Here is an 18235-nt window from a genome sequence, read left to right on the forward strand (position 1 = left end):
GGGATGTGAAGAGGGGTCGGGGGTGGCCACCTGGGCTCCGTCTGCCCCCGCGGTCCCCGGGGCCACCCGGTGTGGGGCTGGTGCCGGTGTTGGCTGCGCTGCCGTTCCCGCTGGCCGCTGCCGGTTTACGAGTGCACAGATGGAAAGGCGGCGTGGGGCCAGGTCGGCACACAGCCCTCGCTTGTTTGGCCGCCGGCTGCCACCGTCAGCGGCATCCCAGCCCTGCCGCTGCGATGGCTGAACGTCCCCTGGCTGCGCTCCTGGACGCGCGCCCCCCCGTGCCCCCCACCCGGGCGCAGTGGCCGGGGGCCCGCACGCTGGGCTGGAGCAGAGCCACGGTGCTGGGCCAGCTGCAGAGCCTCCCCCATACTGGCCCAGTCCGAGGGGCCCCACTGGGAGGAGGATGACTCAGTGCAGTCCCCCCCCTCAGCACGCTCCCCTCTAACGTCACTCAGGAAGTATGTTCCCCATGCTCCCGGTTCCCATTAGCTGGAGGGGCTGATGGCTGCTCCAGCAGGAGAAACCACAGCCGCCTGCTCTGGCCGGGGGGAAGCTGGAGCTGTCGATGCCAGAGCTCTGCTCTATATCTCGGCTGTCCTGACTGCAGCTGGGCCCTGGTCTCTGTCAGCTTTGCGCTCTTCCCTGCCCGGGGGATGCTGCAGTGGAAGACAGGAGGGAGATACCATCCCTTACCATCCCTGCAGCACTGGCCCTGCGGGATGCCGCAGGAACCTGAGCATAGGAGGGATGGGACCCATGGGGCTCAGGAGGTACCATCAGCCTCAAATCTGTCTCCTCTGGCCCCTGGCGTAGTTCTGCCCACTGAGCTGGCACCAAGGGGAGGTCAAGAGTTTGGGCAAGTTTGTAGAAAACCTGTTTATTTTATGAAAACATCTAGAAAAGCACAGGCATTGCAGCCCTGGGGTCAAGCAGGTCCCCTGTGGCTCAGGGAGCTGCAGGGGCTGTGCTGCAGCCCCAGCCCCATCGGAGTCTTCTCTCCAAGCTGCCACCAGCACCACGTTCCTGGCACTGGCACCTCACTCCTCTGCCTGCTGTGGCCACATTAGGCTGGCTGCTTCCAGAGGAACGTCTGGATGGAATCGCTGGGAGCCACAGCCTCGATGAAGCCGACGCGCGGGTCGGAGATCCCAAAGGACACGTCCATGGGGGAGCTGTGGGGAAAGCAAGAGGAGAGGGGGGCTCAGTGGGGTCAGTGGGGCGTTTTACTGGAGATCAGAACTGAGCCACTCACCGGTTCAGCACCACCAGGACAATGGCACCGTCAGGGCGCAGGAAAGCTGAGTGCTCCAGGTCACACCGGCGGCACTTCTTGGAGACGGCCAGTCCCACCCGCTGTGAGCCCTCAGGGATGAACTTGCTGTGGGGACAAGCAGGTTCAGAGTCTGGTACCTAGGATGTGGTACCTGGAGCCTGTGGCAGGAGCCAGCAGCCTGTAGCCCCAACACACCTGAAGTGGCCCAGGTGGTAGAACATGGGCTGCTTGTAGAAGACGTCCTTGCTGCTGTCCACGATGACGGGGCTGTCCACATAGTTCTTGCTCCAGTTGGGGCCTCCCTCCATGTTCAGGGCCAGGTTCCAGTCAGTCCAGCCTGTCACGTAGTTATTGAGGTTCTGCGGGGCAGGGGGTGGTACTGAGCCACAGGCAGACCCAGGGGCTGGTCAGGGTGGCTGGTGTGTCCATGGCTCCCACCAGGCCCTACCGTCAGGATGCTGTGGCTGTACTTGCTCCCACGGTCCCAGCCACCCAGCACCACCCTGGGCTCCCAGAAGTAGGAGCCTGTGGAGGCCTCCGTGGAGAGGAGGAAATAGTTCGGGAAGAGGTGATGGGTGATGGAGAGTGTCAGATCGATGGGCGCCAGAAAATCCAGGTACCAGTGGATGCCGATGCCACTGATGTAGCTAGCAGCCACAGGGTCTTTGAGAACCTGGCAGGAGAAAAGGGTCACCAGTGTCCAGGGCTGGGAAATCTACTGTGGGGCCAGGAGAGCTGCTACGGACACTCACCACCTCGGCCCAGTAAGGCAGCATCACCCTCTGGTCATCCAGGATGATGAGCTGGACATGGCGGTGGGAGCTGTTGGCCAGCGCCGGGCCCAGGTCCTGGGCAATGAAGTCCCGCTGGTGCTCAGGGGAGAAGCCCAGGCACTGGAAGGGGTAGAAGATGATCTCACCAGCCGTGGGCTCGTTCCCTGCCGTTACCGCCCAGAAGGTCAGGTTGTGCTTGGCGTATTCATCCAGGAACCTGGTGTGGGGTAGATGGTGAATGGTCTCATTACACCTGTGCCAGCCCTAGCTCCAGGTGTGGCATCCCCAGCTCCCACCACACTCCCGTGGCCCCTCACCGGATGAAGTACTTGGCCCAGGCCCGGTGGTACTTGTCCCCAGGGCTGCCCTTCAGTGTTCCCCTCCCTGTCATTGCTCCATTTGTCTTCATCCAGACCGGGGAGGTCCAGGGGCTGGCGTACAGTGACAGCGGCCTCTTGGCCACTGCCTGGGCTGCTTGGAGGATGGGGATCTAGGGAGAAGTGGGATGGCACAGAGCTCTCCAGGTCTGTCCCAGTGCTGGCAGTGCAGGGAGCAGGAGGAGTCATCTCCCTCCCCAGAAGCAGGGAGGTGCTCCCTTTCCCCATTCCATCTTGTTCCGTCCCATCCTATCCCATCCGATCCCATCCCATCCCACCCAGGTGTAAGGATGAGTCTTCTCCCTCCCCATTAGAAGTGCTCACCTTCCTCTTCCTATTTCATTTCATTCCATCCCATCATGTCCCATCCTGTCCTTTCTCCCACCCAGGTGGAAGGTTCTCCCTCCTAATCAGCAGGAAGGACCTCCTTTTCATCCCCTGTCCATCCCATCCCATCCTCTGTCCATCCCATCCCATCCCATCCCATCCCATCCCATCCCATCCCATCCCATCCCATCCCACCCTATCCAGGCAGCAGATCCAGTCCCTCAGACTCTTCCTGCAGGACTCACCTTCATGTGCGTGTCCTCTTCCATCAGGTTGAAGTGCCTCAGCTCAAAGTCACCCTCGGCATCAGCGTAGGTGTACAGGCGGACGGAGAAGTCAGTGCTGGCCATGGGCACACGCACCAGGTTGTACTCAATGCCTGAGGACAGGGCAGGTGGTGATGGGCATACTCGAGTTGCATTTGGGGGTCCAGATCCTCCAGCCCCTCAGAAATCTCAGCAGCCAGACCACAGCTCTACCACCCAACAGCATTGCCTGCCCCGGGCTCACCTTCCTCAGAGAAGTAGGAGCGCAGCAGGTGGTTCTGGGCGTCCTTGGACAGAGACTGGATGTTGATGGCAGCTGCATCAGTGATGGAGCCACCAAACCCCTTCACCTTCTGGTACCTCTGTGCTGTGTCCAGGGTGAGGTGGAAATCTGTGGGGACACACAGTGTCATCATCCCTTCCATGCAGAACAGACTCTGTCACAGCAGGTGCAGCCAGGGTGGTACCTGGGCTCTTGGCATTGTGCTGGAAGCTCCCCTCACTCCTCTCCAGCCGTTTCCCAGCCTTGCTGCTCTCATACTTGACATAGGAGCCGGGGGCCGGCAGGACCAGGGGGTCCAGCGTGTCACAGTACGTGGCACTGCAGGCACAGACCAGTGAGCCGTGCCCAAAATCCTTGGCATCGCAGGGACGGCCACCTGGAGCAGAGGAAAGACTGGGTGGGCACCAAGGGCTGTGGGAGGAGCCCAGCTCATCCCTTTGCCCCATGACAGACCCCAAATCCACCACCCTCCAAAGCCCAGGGACATGTGCCAACACGTACCTGTGGCCTGCAGGGCCGCCTGTGCCAGCAGGAGCCAGCCCAGGACACTGGCACAGCCTGGTCCCATGGCACCTTTGCTGCAGTGGCTCAGACGATGCCGATGGACACACTGGAGCTGGAAGCAGGGGGAGGTGTCAGCACCCAGAGCTTCTCAGCCTGACCCAGCCCCATGCAGGGACAGACACAGGGCAAGGAGAGCCCCAGCATCATCCTTCTGCCCAGGGACTTTGGGGACCACTAGACCCCCCTGGCAGGGCTAAGCCTGTCCTGCCCTCTGCTCACTGCTCCAGCACAGCACTCACCTTCCCTCCCATCCCTCCAGAGTCTATCAACAGTTCCAGCTATGCCCCAGGTGGGGGTGCAGCCCCCCAGGTGTGGGCAGTGCCCAGGTGTGAGCCACCCCACCAGCACACTGTTCCCAGCTGCCCACGCTGGCTGTATCCAGCAACTTTGTTCACTCCCATCAACTCCCTCCCACTCCTCCCTCCCCACTTGTTCCACAGCTGTGCCGTGCTATGTCATGTCACGCTGCATCACCCCACGGATCCCCAGTGCCTCCCGAGCCACGGCTAGGAGCAAACAGCTCCACACTCCCAATGTCACATGTGTGACATCCAGATGGTTTGGGGCTCAAGCCCCTGGCATGGAGAGTCCCACATTCCCCTGTTCTATGCAGGTCCTGTCCTTCCCATGGTGCTGGGCAAGGAGCCTCTCTGTGAGGGCACAGGAGGAGCCACCTCCAAGCCTCCGGACCCTGGTGCCAGACTGAGGACACCTGGGGACCTCTGCCAGGGTGGGGTGATGCCATCTTGCTGCTCCCTGAGATCTTGTGGGATGTGGAGTGGGGCCAGGCAGCTGTCCCCACCTCCACGGTCTCCCATTCCCTGCCTGGGAATGATGCCCAGCTTGGCCAGGGCATGGCCTCAGCATGGTCCTGCTGCCCAGGGCTGTCCCATGCCCATCCCTACCCCCATCTCTATCCCCATTCCCACCTGCTGAAGCCACCTCGGATCCAGGGGACTCACCTGCTGCCAAACCACCTCTCGCTGCGTCTCTGTGGCAGTGGGACCTGTGTCCTGGCTGTGCCTGGTGGGAGGTGACACGTCTGGCGGAGCAGGAAAGGTGAGTTTGGAATGGGCCAGCTCATGGGACTCTGTGTTTGAAGAGGAGCCTGGGGATGATTTTGCAACTTGGCTCCAATGCGCTTTCCACACACCACAGCATTTGCAAAGGTCTCCTGAAACCTGTTCCAGTGGCCAGAGGGAAGCTGGGGAGGGGAGGATGCTCAGCAGCTCCCCAAGTGTCTCCATCACCCCCCACAGCCAGGCCTGCCCTTGGGTAGAGCCCCACGGGACCAGCCCTGTGTCCCTGGGACACCTCGGGCAGGGCAGGGCCGGCTGTGCCCACCCAGGGTCCCTGCTCATCCCACCCGGCAGCAGTTCGGCTTTGCCACGGCCACTGCCACTGCCATGACCCGTGTCCCGTTTGTGGCTGCTCCAGGACCTTTCCTGGCACGGGCAGAGGCAGCAGACGGTCACGCAGCGATCCCCGACCCCTCCTGCTGGCTCTGCGGGCGATGGGCACAGCGGGGGCTGCAGGCGCTGCCCGCCCCGGTCCCCCGGTCCCCGCCCCGGTCCCCCGGTCCCCGCCGTGCCCCCCACGCCAGAGCCCCACGCCGCAGCGGGCTGGGTGGAGCCGCCTGCTGCAGTTTATCATCTGCAAAACAAGTCTGGGCTCCACACCGTCTAATTTGGGAACCTTCCTAATTGCAGGCATCTGCTCCGCAGGAGAAACAGGAGGAGGGCAGAGGCACGGGGGGAGTGGCATCTGCCCCCGGGTCCCCTTGGGGCAGCTGGTGAGGGTGGCCAGGGAGGCAGACCCCCACCCAGGGACCACGGTCCTCCACACAGTGACCACAGCCCCTGACCCAGGGTGACAGTCCCCCCCACCCAAGGGCCCGCTCCTCCTGCCGCCCCCAGAGAAGGGATCCCCCAGCATTTGCTGCAGGCAGTGGGGATGATGGGGGTGGTTCCTCCAGCCTCACCCCGCGCACCCACTGCCGGGGATGTTGCATCCCTCTGTTTCCCAGCTGGCTTTTCAACAGGGAGGGAAGGCACCATCCTGCAGCAGCTGCGGTTCCAAACATGCAGGAGCCAGCCCAGAGGGGCTGGGCCAAAGCCTTTCCCTGCACACTTATCCCTGAGCACTTCTGCACGCCGGGCTGAGGGCTCTGTATGTGCCGTCCCAGCACAGCCAAGGCCAAATGTCCCTTGGAAAGGACATTCCCAAGGTATCAGGGACAGTGTGACAGCAGGACAAGGGTGGTGACCCTGTGCTGGGCATTGGTGATGTCACACCTCTAGTCCTGGGGGTCAGTTCTGTGCCCCTTATGACAAGAGGGACATTGAGGGGCTGGAGCATGTCCAGAGAAGGGAGTGGGGCTGGGAAGGGTCTGGAGCACCAGGAAAGGCTGAGGGAGCTGGGGAAGGGGGCTCATCCTGGAGTAAAGGAGGCTCAGGGGGAGTCTTCTGGCTCTGCACAATTCCCTGACAGGAAGGTGCAGCCAGGTGGGGGTTAGGCTTTGCTTACGGGGAGCAAGGGACCGGACGAGAGGAAATGGCCTCAAGTTGCATCAGGAAAGCTGTGACATTTCCCAGGACAGGTTTAGGTTGAATATTAAAGAAAGTTTCTTCATGGACAGGACTGTCTAGCCCTGGCATCAGCTGCCTGGAGCAGTGGTGGAGTCACCATCCCTGGAGAGATTTAACAAATGTGTATGGAGCACTTGGGGACACGATTTAGGGCTGGCCTTGGCAGTGCTGGGAGAATGGTTGGACTTGATGATCTTCGAGGCCTTTTCCAACCTCAAGGATTCTATGATTCTAAGCACAGGCAGCCCAACCCAGCTGCTGTTGGAGCCAGCATTCCCCAGGAACATGCATAAAAGCACAGGACAGGCTGATGTGCTCCATGAACAGGCCTGGGATGGAGCCCAGTGCCACCTTCACACCACACTCCAATAAACCAGCTGTAAAGCCTCTGGGTTTTTTCATTTTCCCCAACCTCAGCAGTTCCGTGGCTCTCACACAGGGGCATTGGCCAAGGAGAGCTCTGGCTTTCTCATTCCTGTACTTCAAAGATGCTGGTAACGTTCCCAAAGGCACAGGGAATACTGTAACTAGTATTTAGGGAAAGCAAACAGGACGGGGAGGTCATTGCGGGCTGTGGCTGGTGTTGGCCACAGCCAGAATAGAGGCGACTCTGTCCAGAGGCCACCCTGGAGAGGTGGCACCAGCCTGATTTGTCCATAAGCTTTGGTGGATGGGGACACTGATAGCATTTACTCTGCCTTTCCGACAGCGTCTGACATTTGGATTTTTTAAAAAAGTTCCCCCAAAAAAGCAGGCTGGGGAAAACCAACGGCACATATGGAATGAATCAAGGGCTGGCAGCGGCGGAGGCTCCAGCTGCAGGGATAAACAAGGAGCCACCCGCAGGCCACGGGGGCCGGAGCCCCCGGGGCACCCCTGGCCCCGCCGAGGAAAACCGAGCGATTTCCGAGCGCGTAGAGGAAACGCTGACGGGAACGGCGCATTCCAGAGGGAGCGCGTCATGGCTTTACTTGGCGCCCGTGACACACGCAAAGGTTTCAAGGGGGCCACGTGTGGAAGTGTGGTCCAGGAGACAGTGCAGAGGGAACTTCCAGGGGGATGGGAAGTGCCGGGAGAGAGGGGAAGCTGGGAAGCAGCAGGCCCGGCCAGAGCGCAGTGCCAGGAGCACGTGGAGCCCCTCGTGCAGGGGCTGCACCCCCGGCAATGGGTCATCATCTGCTCCCACCTTGAGGGATGCTGGAAAGGGTGGAGGAACACTTGACCTCTGGAGCGTCCAGAGGCCCCCAGCACTCCCCTGGTTATCACTCCTGCTGCCACAGGTAGGTCTGGATGGAGTGGGCTGGAGCCACAGTCTCGATGAACCCCATGGCAGGATCCCGGATTCCAAATGGCACATCCCGGCCAGACCTGGAGAGCAAGAGGGGCTGAGCAGGTCAGCACAGCCAGGGCTGAGCATCACCCCCGTCTCTGCTTGGGCTGACCTGTTGAGGACCACCAGGACAAGGGCACCATCGGGGCGCAGGACGGCCACGTGCTCCAGCTTGCAGAGGAGGCAGCGGCGGCTGCTGTGCAACCCCACCCGCCGGGAGCCCTCAGGGATGAACTTGCTATGGAGAGAGGATCATGAGAGGGGTTCTGCCTCTGGTCTGGGGCTGGCAGCAGCACCTGAGCCCCCCCTGTGACCCACCTGAAGTGCCCTAGGTGGTAGAACATGGGCTGCTTGTAGAAAACATCCTTGCTGCCATCCACGATGACTGGGCTGTCCACAAAGTTCTTGACCCAGTTGGGGCCTCCCTCCAGATCCAAGACCAGGTTCCAGTCAGTCCAACCAGACACAAAGTGGTTCATGACCTGGGGGGGCAGGGAAGGGGCTGAGCAGGGCTCCCCCCAGCCCTGGGAGGGCAGTGTGGGGGTCGTACCGTCAGGATGCTGTAGCTGTAGTGGTCCCCCCGCTCCCAGCAGCCCAGGGACACGGCGAAGCGGAACATGAAGAAGCCAGTGCAGGCCTCTGTGTAGAGGAGGAAATGGTCAGGGAAGAGCTTGTGGGTGGCCTCCAGGCTGCAGCCAGGCGGGACGATGGCATCCAGGTACCAGTGGACTGCCAGGCCAGCCACGTAACGGGCAGCTGTGGCATTTCCCAGGACCTAGGGAGCAAAGGAGACACCTCACACAGAGGCCACCCATGCCTGAAGCCTGCAGGGATGAACACTTGGACTCCATGTGCCAGTGTGGTCTCTCTTGGGCCACCTCTTGTCCCCTCCCATGGGCACCACAGCCCACCCCACCTGCAGCCCCCTACCTGCAGTGTTCCACCCTAGCATGGATCTGGTGCCCCGACATGGCCTTGGCACCTAACTGGGTGCAATGCCAAGGGAGTGGAGCACAGGTTTTATTCCTTGGTGGGCAAACTACGCCCCTTGCCCCCCACCTGGCTCTGCTGCTGCCTGTTCTTCCCTCCACCTTCCCCTGGGGTGGTCCAGCCCTGCAGCCATGCCGTGGCTGATGGCAAAGGAAGAGCACGCTGCCTGGCTTGTGGCTGGGGCAGGACCACGTTTCACTTTCTTTTACTTTCTAGTTTAAGGCAATTCCCCCAAACAGCCCGTGCAGCATTGTGAGGGGAAACCAAATCAGCCAAAACTTTGCCCAGAAAAGGTGCTGGTGTCCAGCAGCACTGCCAGGATCCAGGGATCCAGGATGGGGGTGCCACCTCCTGTCCTCACTCCCGCCGGGCACACGCGGAGGCGGCCACTCTGGAAGGAGCCGGCTCTCACTCCAGCAGACCCGGTTTGCTCCCACTCTCTAGGGCTGGGAGAGGCCGCTGGCTCCCTTTCCAACAAAGCCTGGGGCTGGGGCGCGAGGCGGAGGGGAAGGAAGGGGCGCTGCTCTTCACCACTTTGGCCCAGTGTGGGAGGTGGATGCGCTGGTCGTCGAGCGTGAGGAGCCGTGTGCGGTGGGCGCTGCGGGCCAGCGCGGGGCCCAGGTCCTGGGCGATGAAGTCACGCTGCTGTGCCGCCGTGAAGGCGATGGTGGGGGCCTGGGGGGGCGTGAAGAGCCCTGCTAATGGCTCGTTCTGTGCCGTCACTGCCCAGAAGGTCACGTTGTGTTTGGCATATTCATCCAGGAACCTGGTGCAGAGAAGAGGGGGCAGAATCAGCTGTGCTGTGCCCCCCACCCCACGCCCCGATCCTCCCGCTGTCCATCCCAGCCTGGCTCCAGAGACAGTACTTGATGAAGTAGTTGGCCCAGGTCTTGTGGTACTTGTCCCCTGCCTTCCCCTTCAGAGTCCCTTTCCCACGGACATCCCCGTTACTCTTCATCCAGGCTGGAGCGGTCCAGGGGCTGGCAAACAGCAACAGCGGTCGCTTGCTCATGGCCAAAGCTCGGCGCAGGAGGGGAATCTGTGGGAGGGGGCAGAGGGACAGGGTCAGCTCCAGCTGCACCTCCCCAAAACCACAGGGCCCAGCATGCGAGGAAGGGGAGAACTCAAGGGACCTCAGCAGGGACTGGTGGCTGGCAAGCACCACCCCATGGCACAGCACCTTGGCTCCTCACCCTGCCAGTGACAGCTGGGATGCGCCAGGACGTGCCCTGGAGGAGGTGCCAGCTCCCACAGGCTGTCCCCATGCACCCTGCCACGGTGTGCAGGGCTCAGCAGCAGCACGTCCTGGGGGTCCCAGCACATGCAGGAGCTCCGGCGCGACAGGGGACAAGGTGCTGATGGCAGTAGCTTCAGCTTCCCACCTTCATCTTCACATCCTCGTCCACCAGCCTGAAGTGCTTCAGCTCGTAGTCGTTGGGGACATCATCGTAGCTGTAGGGGCGCACGGAGAAGTCACTGCAAGCCATGGGGACCCGGATGAGGTTGTACTCAATCCCTGAGGAGCAGGAAAAGCATCAAGCGGCACCGGAGCAGGCATTCGGGTGACGTTGTCCCTGCAGCAGGGACAGGCACAGCCACCTCTGGTGACCCCACAATCTAGGGGCTTGGTGGGGCTGCCTGGTATCTGCACCCACAATCTGGTGCTCACACTGCCGTGCTCTCACTGCTCACCACTCTCAGAGAAGTAGGAGCGCAGCAGGTTGTCCTGGGCTGGCTGTGACAGCTTCAGGATGTTCATGGCAGCAGCATCAGACAGGGACCCGCCGAAGCCCTTCACGTGCTGGTACAGCGCGGAGATGTTGAGCGTCAGCAGCAGCCCTGCGGGAAGAGCCCGGCTCAGTCCGTGGTGCCTGGGGGTCCTGCGGTGGCACCGCCACCCACCCGTGGCGCTACCTGGGCTGCGCAGACTGCTCTGGAATCTCCCCTCGCTCCTCTCCAGCCGCTTGCCAGCCTTGCTGCTCTCGTACTTGACATAGGAGCCAGGAGCTGGCAGGACCAGGGGGTCCAGAGTGTCACAGTATGTGGCATTGCAGACACAGACCAGTGAGCCGTGGCCAAAATCCTTGGCGATGCAGGGTCGGGCACCTGGGAGACATGGGAGGGTGGAGGTGGCTGCCGGCTCAGGGACGTGTCCCTGTCTGCTCTCCCGCCTGCCCCGGGGCGATGCCATTGTCTCCGTGCCCGGCATTCCGGCACCTCCCGGGCACCCAGCTCCGCGCTGCCCCACGGCTCCTGTCCTTGCCCCAGGGTGCCCAAGCCCCGCTGTCACCCCCGCGGCGTCCCCGCGCTCACCTGTCACCTGGGACACCGGCACCAGCAGCAGCAGCCAGCCCAGGATGCCGACAGCCCACATGGCCCTTCCGCGTTCCCCAAGCTCTGGCAGGTCCCAGGGAGCAGCACCTGCGGCGGAGACACCTTCAGCCAAGGCAGGGGGATGGAGGGATCGGCCCCATCTCCTCGGCCCGTGTTCCTCCTTCCAGCGCCATGGAGCTCCTGCTCCATCCTCCGCAAACACCCTCATCTTGCAGGTAGGTTGGGGAGGGTCCATCCCTCCCAGGAGCTCACACCCCACCCGCCTTCACCCCAGCTGCTCCCGACCTCCGCTGCCGCCAGCCCTCCTCCTCCTCCTCAGCGGCTCCAGCCCTCCCCACTTCGCCTTTACAGGGAGCTGCTCGGAGACCTCCCTCAGCAGCACACCCTCTCCCACCCCCACAGCTCCTCCTTGCCCTCCTCCCGCCCCGTACCTGCCCCCGGGCGCGGACCGCCGTGCATCTCCTCGCCGTGGGGCTGCGGAGCGCCGGGTCTCCTTCGCCCTCCGCCGCCGTGCCAAGGAGGGACAGGGACATGGTGCTGGCAGCTGTCCCTGAGTGAAAGGTTCAGTCAGCACAAGGAGGTGTCACAGGGGCAGAACTGAGAGCCCACTGCCATCCTTGCTGGAACAGCCGGTTCCTTTCTTTGTCAGGCAGGGTCTGGATGAGCCCCTGGGAGCCCAGCAGAGCCAAGGGCAGGCTCGTGGCACGGCTGGCTGTCCTGCTGGGGACCTGGAATACCCACTTCTCCCTGTCTGCCACCCCACTGCCCCCCAGGAGCCACGGGGCCGTGCACTCAGCACAGGAGGGTCCAGGACACCCAGGCAAGTTCAGTGAGTGTGGCTGCACAGCTCAGTGCACCATGGAGGTGGCCACAAGGGAGCTGGGGCTGTTGACATTCCCTGCCCAAGCCTTTGGCATCACTCTTCCCAGCTCAGCACGTGCTGGGGGAAGGCAACAGCAGTGACAGCAGTGACAGCAGTGACAGCAAATGGGCAACAGCCCCGGGCAAGCAGGGCTGCACTCCAGCTGTCAACAACAGCAGCTGGACCCTCAAAGGGAACCCTGCTGTCCCAACACCACACCAGGAGTGAAGTCCAGCTCTGGTGCTCCTGTAGCACTCCCTGCCTCTCCAAGAGTGACCCTCCAGCCCAGCGAGCCAAGGCTGAACTGGGCCAGCTCACCTGGGCATGCAGACCTCACCTGGTCCCATCCCCCAGGATGTTCCCACTCCTGTGGACATGTACCCATCACTGTGGGGACATCCTCGGCATCTCCACACAGAGGAGGCCCAGGGAATGGAGAGTGGCCAAACCCCAGCCACAGCTCTGCTGCTGCTGGCCTGGAGCATCAATCACCAGGTCAGGGCTCCCCTGCACAGGGTTAAACCACTCCGTTAGCTTTGCCTCCATGGGTGGAGCAACACTTCATGACTAATTTTCTCCGTTTCTGGCATATCAGATGCAGCTCTGGGGCAATTCAATTCATCAAAGTTTTTCCTACCCCCAGCACTGCCCTGCCACAGTTCCACACCTCTAGTGGGAGCTGAGCCATGCGACACCTGGGCCAGCTGCCACTGGGGCTGGGACAAATGGGGCTACCTAGCCCCTGGTTACACATCATGGGGCAAACAGGTGCCCCAGGAGAGAGCTCCTGTCCCTGTCCCGCTGCGCTGTGGATCTCCCACCTCAAGCGTGATTAAGGTGTGACCAGACTGCTACACCCAGGCTAATGAGCCCCAATTTTGGGGAGGGATTAATAGCTCCTAAGGCAATCAGCCACCTCCAAGCTCGCTTCCAGCCATCCAGGATGGCCCCGCTTACCCTTTCCCATTCCAAGGTTCAGGTCCTCCTGCCCCGCATCAGCCGCAGCCCCCCAGCTGGCTCAGGTCCCACAGCTCCTGGAAACAAAACACTGCGGAGGCTGCTGGAGCTCATCCGCTCATCCTTATCAACATCAGCTGATAAGTGTGTCCTGCTGAGCAGGAAAAGTGAGACCCAGGGGCCGGGCAACGCCTTGCATGAAGCTGCTGGCACAGCAGATACCAGGCAGCCCCACCAAGCCCCCAAAGCTGCTTCTTGCAGCCAATCTCCAAATACAGTGAGCAGGGGCCTCGTGACATCGTGTGACTATCCTTTGCAGAGCACAGGTGGGTTTGTTCTGGGATGGGGTCAAGGACACGGGGTCAAAGGAGCCACCAGAGGTGCCAGAGGGTGAATTTTGTCCCTAAGCCAGGACAGTGTGGATGGAGAGCCAGGGACATGGAACCGGGCTGAGTCACCTTTCTGGGGATCATAACTCTGTAAACACTGATGCCAAAGAGCCTCAGTGTGGCATCACTCCTTCCCAGCAGCGGGACCCTGGCCCAGAGCATGTGGGGACAGTCTTCACAGTGCTCACTGGCTCCAGGCCAGCTGCTCTGGGACCCCAGTAGCCCCCAATCACTGTGAGCTCCAAACAAGCCGAGGCTTTGCACAAGAATTAATGAGCCAAGCCAAGCCCAGCGACGTCGGAAGATTCGCCCCCGCTACGTTTATCCCAGAGCCAGTCAGTCCTTCAGCACTGAACCGAGTGCAGGGACGAGGAGGGCACGTGGACCAGAGTGATTCAGCATCCGGCCACCGGCTGTTAGCACCAGGGCAGGTAAGTCAGAAACAGGTGGGGGAGCAGCCCTGCACCGGGAGTGGGATGCTGGGAGCAGGGTGATGGGGATGGGACTTTGCTGTAGTTATGATCCTGGAGAAACATTTCCCTCTTGTGGACAAACACCAACAGCCTCGGGGCAGGAGCAGGGTGCTCTCCCCAGGACTCTGGCGGTACTCCCCGGAGCTGCGAGGTCCCAGGAGCAGCATCCCTGTGGCTCCGTGGCATGCCAGTGTCCCAGGGTGACACCGTCACTCACTGACCACGCCTGGGCTGTGCTCGGCCCACGCAGCACTGGGGCTGTCAGTCCTGACAGCACCCCTGGGCACATCCCGCCTGCACGGATCGGCCCCAACGCCCTCCTCGCCCTGGAATTATGACCTCCCTGCCCTAATCTCCTGCTCTCACACTCTGCCAGCTCCCTCCCTCCTTCCTGGGTGTGCCCACACTCCACCCACTCCCGGTCCTGTCCCCGCTTGCTCAAGCCACCCCAGATCTGTGGTGGGTGCTGAGCCCCTGGTGCACCCCACACCCTCCTCGCCACAGTGGGGACCCCTCAGTCAGCCCCCATAGGGAACAGCAGGCTCCAGGCAGGGCTGCTGCAGCCTGTCCCTCTTCCCAGAAAAGTCCCAGGAGCAGCTGGCACTGCCCTGACCTCAGCCAGAAGTGACTGGGACCCCGGGACCCCATGCTGCTATTCTCCTGAAGCTGGCCCTGCCTCCAGTCCTGGCCTCAGGGGCCTTGGTCTGGGAGAGACATGACCCACACAGCCCCTGGCCTGACATCAGACTGCAAGTGGCTCCAGATTGGCAGGAAAAGCACAGAAAGCTAAAGTTTGGCCGCAATCCTGCTCAGCCCTTCCATCAAGGGGGGAGTGCTTTGTCCCTGCTCCTGATGCAGCACATCCAGAGCATCTGATTCAGGGTGAATCCTGAGCCACTTGTAGGTCCTAAAACCTGTCTGCAAAGGCAGCAGGAGCACACCTGGGCTCTGCTCAGCCCCAGCCAGGCAGCGTACGCTTGGAACTGGGAGAAGACTCGTGCCTGGAGCATCTCTCAGCAGGGTGAGCCTCACGGGGAGCTGAGGTGGGCAGGGGGCCGGCAGGGAGAGGGGCTGCCCCACGATGCTCTGCACTGCTCGCCAGACTCCAGCAGGCTCCATGCCGGGGTGGCACCCAGCCACAGTGCCCAGGAGCGGGGGAGGGACCCAGACGTTTCTCTTCCAGCAGCAGACATCAAGGCAGCATCCGTGTTTAATGCCAGAACAGAAGAACACAGCATTCACAGCCTGTGGGGTCTCCACCCTGAGGGGCACTGGTGCCCCCAGCCCTCCTGCACATGCACGGCCTCCCGGGCCCGCAGCCCACTCCAGCTCCACCGTGGCCCCAGGGAGCCACTCCCTCCACATGCCCCAGCCCGAGCCCGCGGGCACCTGGGGCTGCACATCTGGGCCAGCTGTGTCCAGCCCCTGGCCGGCCGTGGGCATCTCAGCCCCATCACTTCCGCTGCCACACGTAGGTCTGGATGGAATTGGCCGGAGCCACGGTGGCAATGAGGCCAACGGTGTCCGCCAGCCCGAAGCTGATGTCCTGTAGGGACCTGGGGGGCAAGAACAGAGGGGTCAGGCCTACAGCACCCACACAGGGCCCAGTGGGATGGGGTCCCACACAGGGGTCGGGCTGCATCACCCACCGGTTCAGAACCACCACGACCACAGCCCCGTCGGGGCGCAGGAACGCCGTGTACTCCAGCGCTGTCTTCTTGGACTCTCTGGAGGCAACAAGCCCCACGCGCTGGGAGCCCTCAGGGATGAATTTACTGAACAGACAAACGAGGAGCAACCTCAGGGTGAGAGTCAGACCCCAGGAGTGCTCCTCTCAAGCCAAATTTGCCTTGCTCCTCTCAGGACAAGCTGTTGCTGGAGCCCAGGCAGATTAGCACATGTGGTGGGCTCCGACCCACCTGAAGTGTCCCATATGGTAGAACATGGGCTGTTTGTAGAAGATGCCTTCACTGCTGTCCACGATGATGGGGCTGTCCACATAGTTCTTGACCCAGTTGGGGCCCCCCTCCAGATCCAGGGCCACATTCCAGTCAGTCCAGCCAGCCACAAAGTGGTTCAGATTCTGCAACAGGACACTTCAGATGCCTGCCCAACACCAGCAACCCTGTCCAGGGCCCAGCACACAGGGAGACACAGAGGCCTCACCATCAGGATGCTGTGGCTGTATTGGTTGCCACGCTCCCAGCAACCCAGGATCACATTCCGCTCCCAGAAATGGGCCCCGATGGACGCCTCCGTGGCCAGGATAAAGTAGTCAGGGAAGAGCTCGTGAGTGGGCAACACTGTGTCCTGTATGGGACCGATGAAGTCCAGGTACCAGTGGATGCCGATGCCATGGACGTAGCGAGCTGCCTTCTCATCCTCCAGCACCTAGCAGGGACAAGAGTCAGTGTCATGGGGCAGAGCCAGAGGCCCAGAGGATGGAGCACCCAAGCCCCCCACAGGGACAGGGGCTCTGCCCCGGGTCACCACGATGGCACATCCCCCCAGCACACTCACCACTCTGGCCCAGTGTGGCAAGTGGAGCCGGTTGTCGTCCAGGATGATGAGCTGGACACGGTGGGAGCTGTTGGCCAGTGCTGGGCCCAGGTCCTGAGCAATGAAATCCCGCTGCTGCTCAGCTGTGAAGCCCAGGCACTGGAAGGGGTAGTTGTTGATCAGCCCAGCCGTGGGTTCATTTTCTGCTGTCACTGCCCAGAAGGTCACATTGTGCTTGGCATATTCATCCAGGAACCTGGTATGGGGGGGAAGGGGTGAGCCATGAGGAGTCCCCAGGGCCACCACTGAGAGTCCTCCAGGTATTGCCCTGGTCCCCTGGCCCAGCTGGTCCTCACCGTACAAAGTAGTTGGCCCAGGTCTTGTGGTACCTGTCCCCTGCCTGCCCCTTCAGTGTCCCCTTGCCCACATAGGACTCGCTGGTCTTCAGCCAGGTGGGGGAGGTCCAGGGGCTGGCATACAGTGACAGCGGCCGCTTGCTCATGGCTGAGGCTCGGTGAAGGAGGGGGATCTGCAGGAGGAGGTGCAGGGGCCGACTCAGCTCCCCTGTGACCCTCCACCCCACCCTGCTCCCTCCCACCGCTTGCCTTCAGCTTTGTGTCCTCATCTCGCAGGCTGAAGTGGGTGAGCTCGTAGTCGTAGGGGACGTCATCATAGGTGTAGGCATGGAGGGAGAAGTCGCAGCTGGCCATGGGGAGCCGGATGAGGTTGTACTCCAGCCCTGCCAGGCACAGCGGGACATGAGGTGTCCAAGACGTGCCAGCACCCATAGTCTCTGTCCCCATCCCACCCGTCTCCCTGACATCCTACCTTCCTCAGAGAAGTACGAGCGCAGCAGGTGATCCTGTGCTCTTTCCGGCAGGGAGAGGATGTTGATGGCGGCCGCGTCGGTGATGGAACCACCAAACCCCTTCACCCTCTGGAATCGCTGTGTCGTGTCCAGGCTGAGGACAACATCTGCAGGGAGGGGAGCCCAGCATGACGGTGGGTCGCAGCAGGGTCCGTCCCATCCCTGCCACCCGTGGCAGTACCTGGGGCACAGAGTCTGCGCTGGAATCTCCCCTCGCTCCGCTCCAGCCGTTTCCCAGCCTTGCTGCTCTCATACTTGATGTAGGAGCCGACGGCCGGCAGGACCAGGGGGTCCAGCGTGTCACAGTACGTGGTGTTGCAGACACAGACCATGGCGTCACGGCCAAAGTACTTGGGGCTGCAGGGCCGGGCGCCTGGGGGGCACGGCAGGGTGGTGGGGACAGCCTCAGGGACGTGTCCCTGCCAGCTCTCCCGCCCGTGCCGGGGGTGACGCCACTGCCCCCGAGCTCCTCACCTCGGCGCCTCCCGAGCTCCACGCTGCCTCCAGAGCCCAGAGAACCCCCGGGCATCCCCACGCACGGAGTCCCAAGGTATTCTCTCTCCCCCCCATTCCGATCCAGCGGGCGTCCCAGGCCGCCCGGGGACCCCGTCCCCTCCACTCACCGCGTACCCCCGGGTCTCCCTCGCTCACCTGCGGCCCGGTGCACGGCCAGCAGCACCAGCAGCAGCCGCCAGAACAGGGCACCGACGGCCCCCATGGCCCCGCCGCTCCCGGTGCGCTCGGAGCCGGCCCTGCAGCACCGGGGCCGCCGCCGGCTTTGCCTTTAAGGGCGCCCGGGCAGCCCGTCCCGCCCACACCCGGTGCAGGAACGGCACCGACTCTGGGCGGGCCTGGCCCCGGCCCTTCCCCCGCGCCGGTTCTGGGATCGCGAACCGGGATAACCGCGTGGGCACGAGGTCGCTTCCCCCGCCGCCTCTCCGAGACGCGCAGGCGGTCCCGGTTCTGGTCCCGGTCCCGGTTCCCGGTCCCCGGTCCCCACCCCCGCACCCCCGCTGCCTCCCCACGCCCCGACAGCACCGGCCGCCCGTCCCGGGGAGCCGCCAGCGGCAAACCGGGAGCCG

At 62.5% G+C, this 18235-nt stretch overlaps 3 protein-coding genes across 3 annotated transcripts; all 3 read right to left on the minus strand.

The window, feature by feature from the left end:
* Positions 1-861: 861 nt before the first annotated feature.
* Positions 862-5433, minus strand: LOC136372958 (lysosomal acid glucosylceramidase-like). Its single transcript, XM_066337857.1, has 11 exons — positions 4826-5433; positions 3801-3915; positions 3484-3675; positions 3261-3407; positions 2996-3129; positions 2364-2536; positions 2026-2263; positions 1722-1946; positions 1469-1632; positions 1253-1378; positions 862-1172 (listed from the first exon to the last, which is right to left on the minus strand). The coding sequence occupies exons 1-11, from the start codon at positions 5222-5224 to the stop codon at positions 1064-1066; spliced, it is 2022 nt and encodes a 673-aa protein (XP_066193954.1). The 5' UTR covers positions 5225-5433; the 3' UTR covers positions 862-1063.
* A 1961-nt stretch (positions 5434-7394) lies between these two features.
* Positions 7395-15229, minus strand: LOC136372957 (lysosomal acid glucosylceramidase-like). Its single transcript, XM_066337856.1, is given in 13 exon segments — positions 7395-7819; positions 7894-8019; positions 8100-8263; positions 8332-8556; positions 9303-9537; positions 9638-9810; positions 10154-10287; positions 10464-10610; positions 10686-10877; positions 11085-11165; positions 11168-11192; positions 11537-11655; positions 14728-15229. Coding segments are annotated over 13 exon segments (2229 nt in total). The 3' UTR covers positions 7395-7713.
* LOC136372959 (lysosomal acid glucosylceramidase-like) lies at positions 14979-18014 on the minus strand. Its single transcript, XM_066337858.1, has 10 exons — positions 17805-18014; positions 17335-17526; positions 17114-17260; positions 16891-17024; positions 16642-16814; positions 16307-16541; positions 15953-16177; positions 15706-15869; positions 15436-15561; positions 14979-15342 (listed from the first exon to the last, which is right to left on the minus strand). Exons 1-10 carry the CDS (start codon positions 17869-17871, stop codon positions 15240-15242), a joined length of 1566 nt encoding a protein of 521 aa, XP_066193955.1. The 5' UTR covers positions 17872-18014; the 3' UTR covers positions 14979-15239.
* Between the last annotated feature and the right edge of the window lie 221 nt (positions 18015-18235).

The sequence above is a fragment of the Sylvia atricapilla genome, chromosome 30, assembly GCF_009819655.1.
Source record: "Sylvia atricapilla isolate bSylAtr1 chromosome 30, bSylAtr1.pri, whole genome shotgun sequence".
Taxonomy (NCBI): domain Eukaryota; kingdom Metazoa; phylum Chordata; class Aves; order Passeriformes; family Sylviidae; genus Sylvia; species Sylvia atricapilla.

What these genes read in the sequence shown, in the direction of transcription:
- LOC136372958 (XM_066337857.1), bottom strand. Translation starts at nt 5,224, where the DNA reads ATGAGCAGGGACCCTGGGTGGGCACAGCCGGCCCTGCCCTGCCCGAGG. An exon ending in GGCGGCCCTGCAGGCCACAG is followed by an intron (nt 3,676 to 3,800) that starts GTACGTGTTGGC and finishes CCTCTGCTCCAG; the next exon opens with GTGGCCGTCCCTGCGATGCC. An exon ending in CTCCTACTTCTCTGAGGAAG is followed by an intron (nt 3,130 to 3,260) that starts GTGAGCCCGGGG and finishes CCCTGTCCTCAG; the next exon opens with GCATTGAGTACAACCTGGTG.
- LOC136372959 (XM_066337858.1), bottom strand. Translation starts at nt 17,871, where the DNA reads ATGGGGGCCGTCGGTGCCCTGTTCTGGCGGCTGCTGCTGGTGCTGCTG. An exon ending in GGCCGTGCACCGGGCCGCAG is followed by an intron (nt 17,527 to 17,804) that starts GTGAGCGAGGGA and finishes CGTGCCCCCCAG; the next exon opens with GCGCCCGGCCCTGCAGCCCC. An exon ending in ACAGCCACAGCATCCTGATG is followed by an intron (nt 15,870 to 15,952) that starts GTGAGGCCTCTG and finishes GTCCTGTTGCAG; the next exon opens with AATCTGAACCACTTTGTGGC.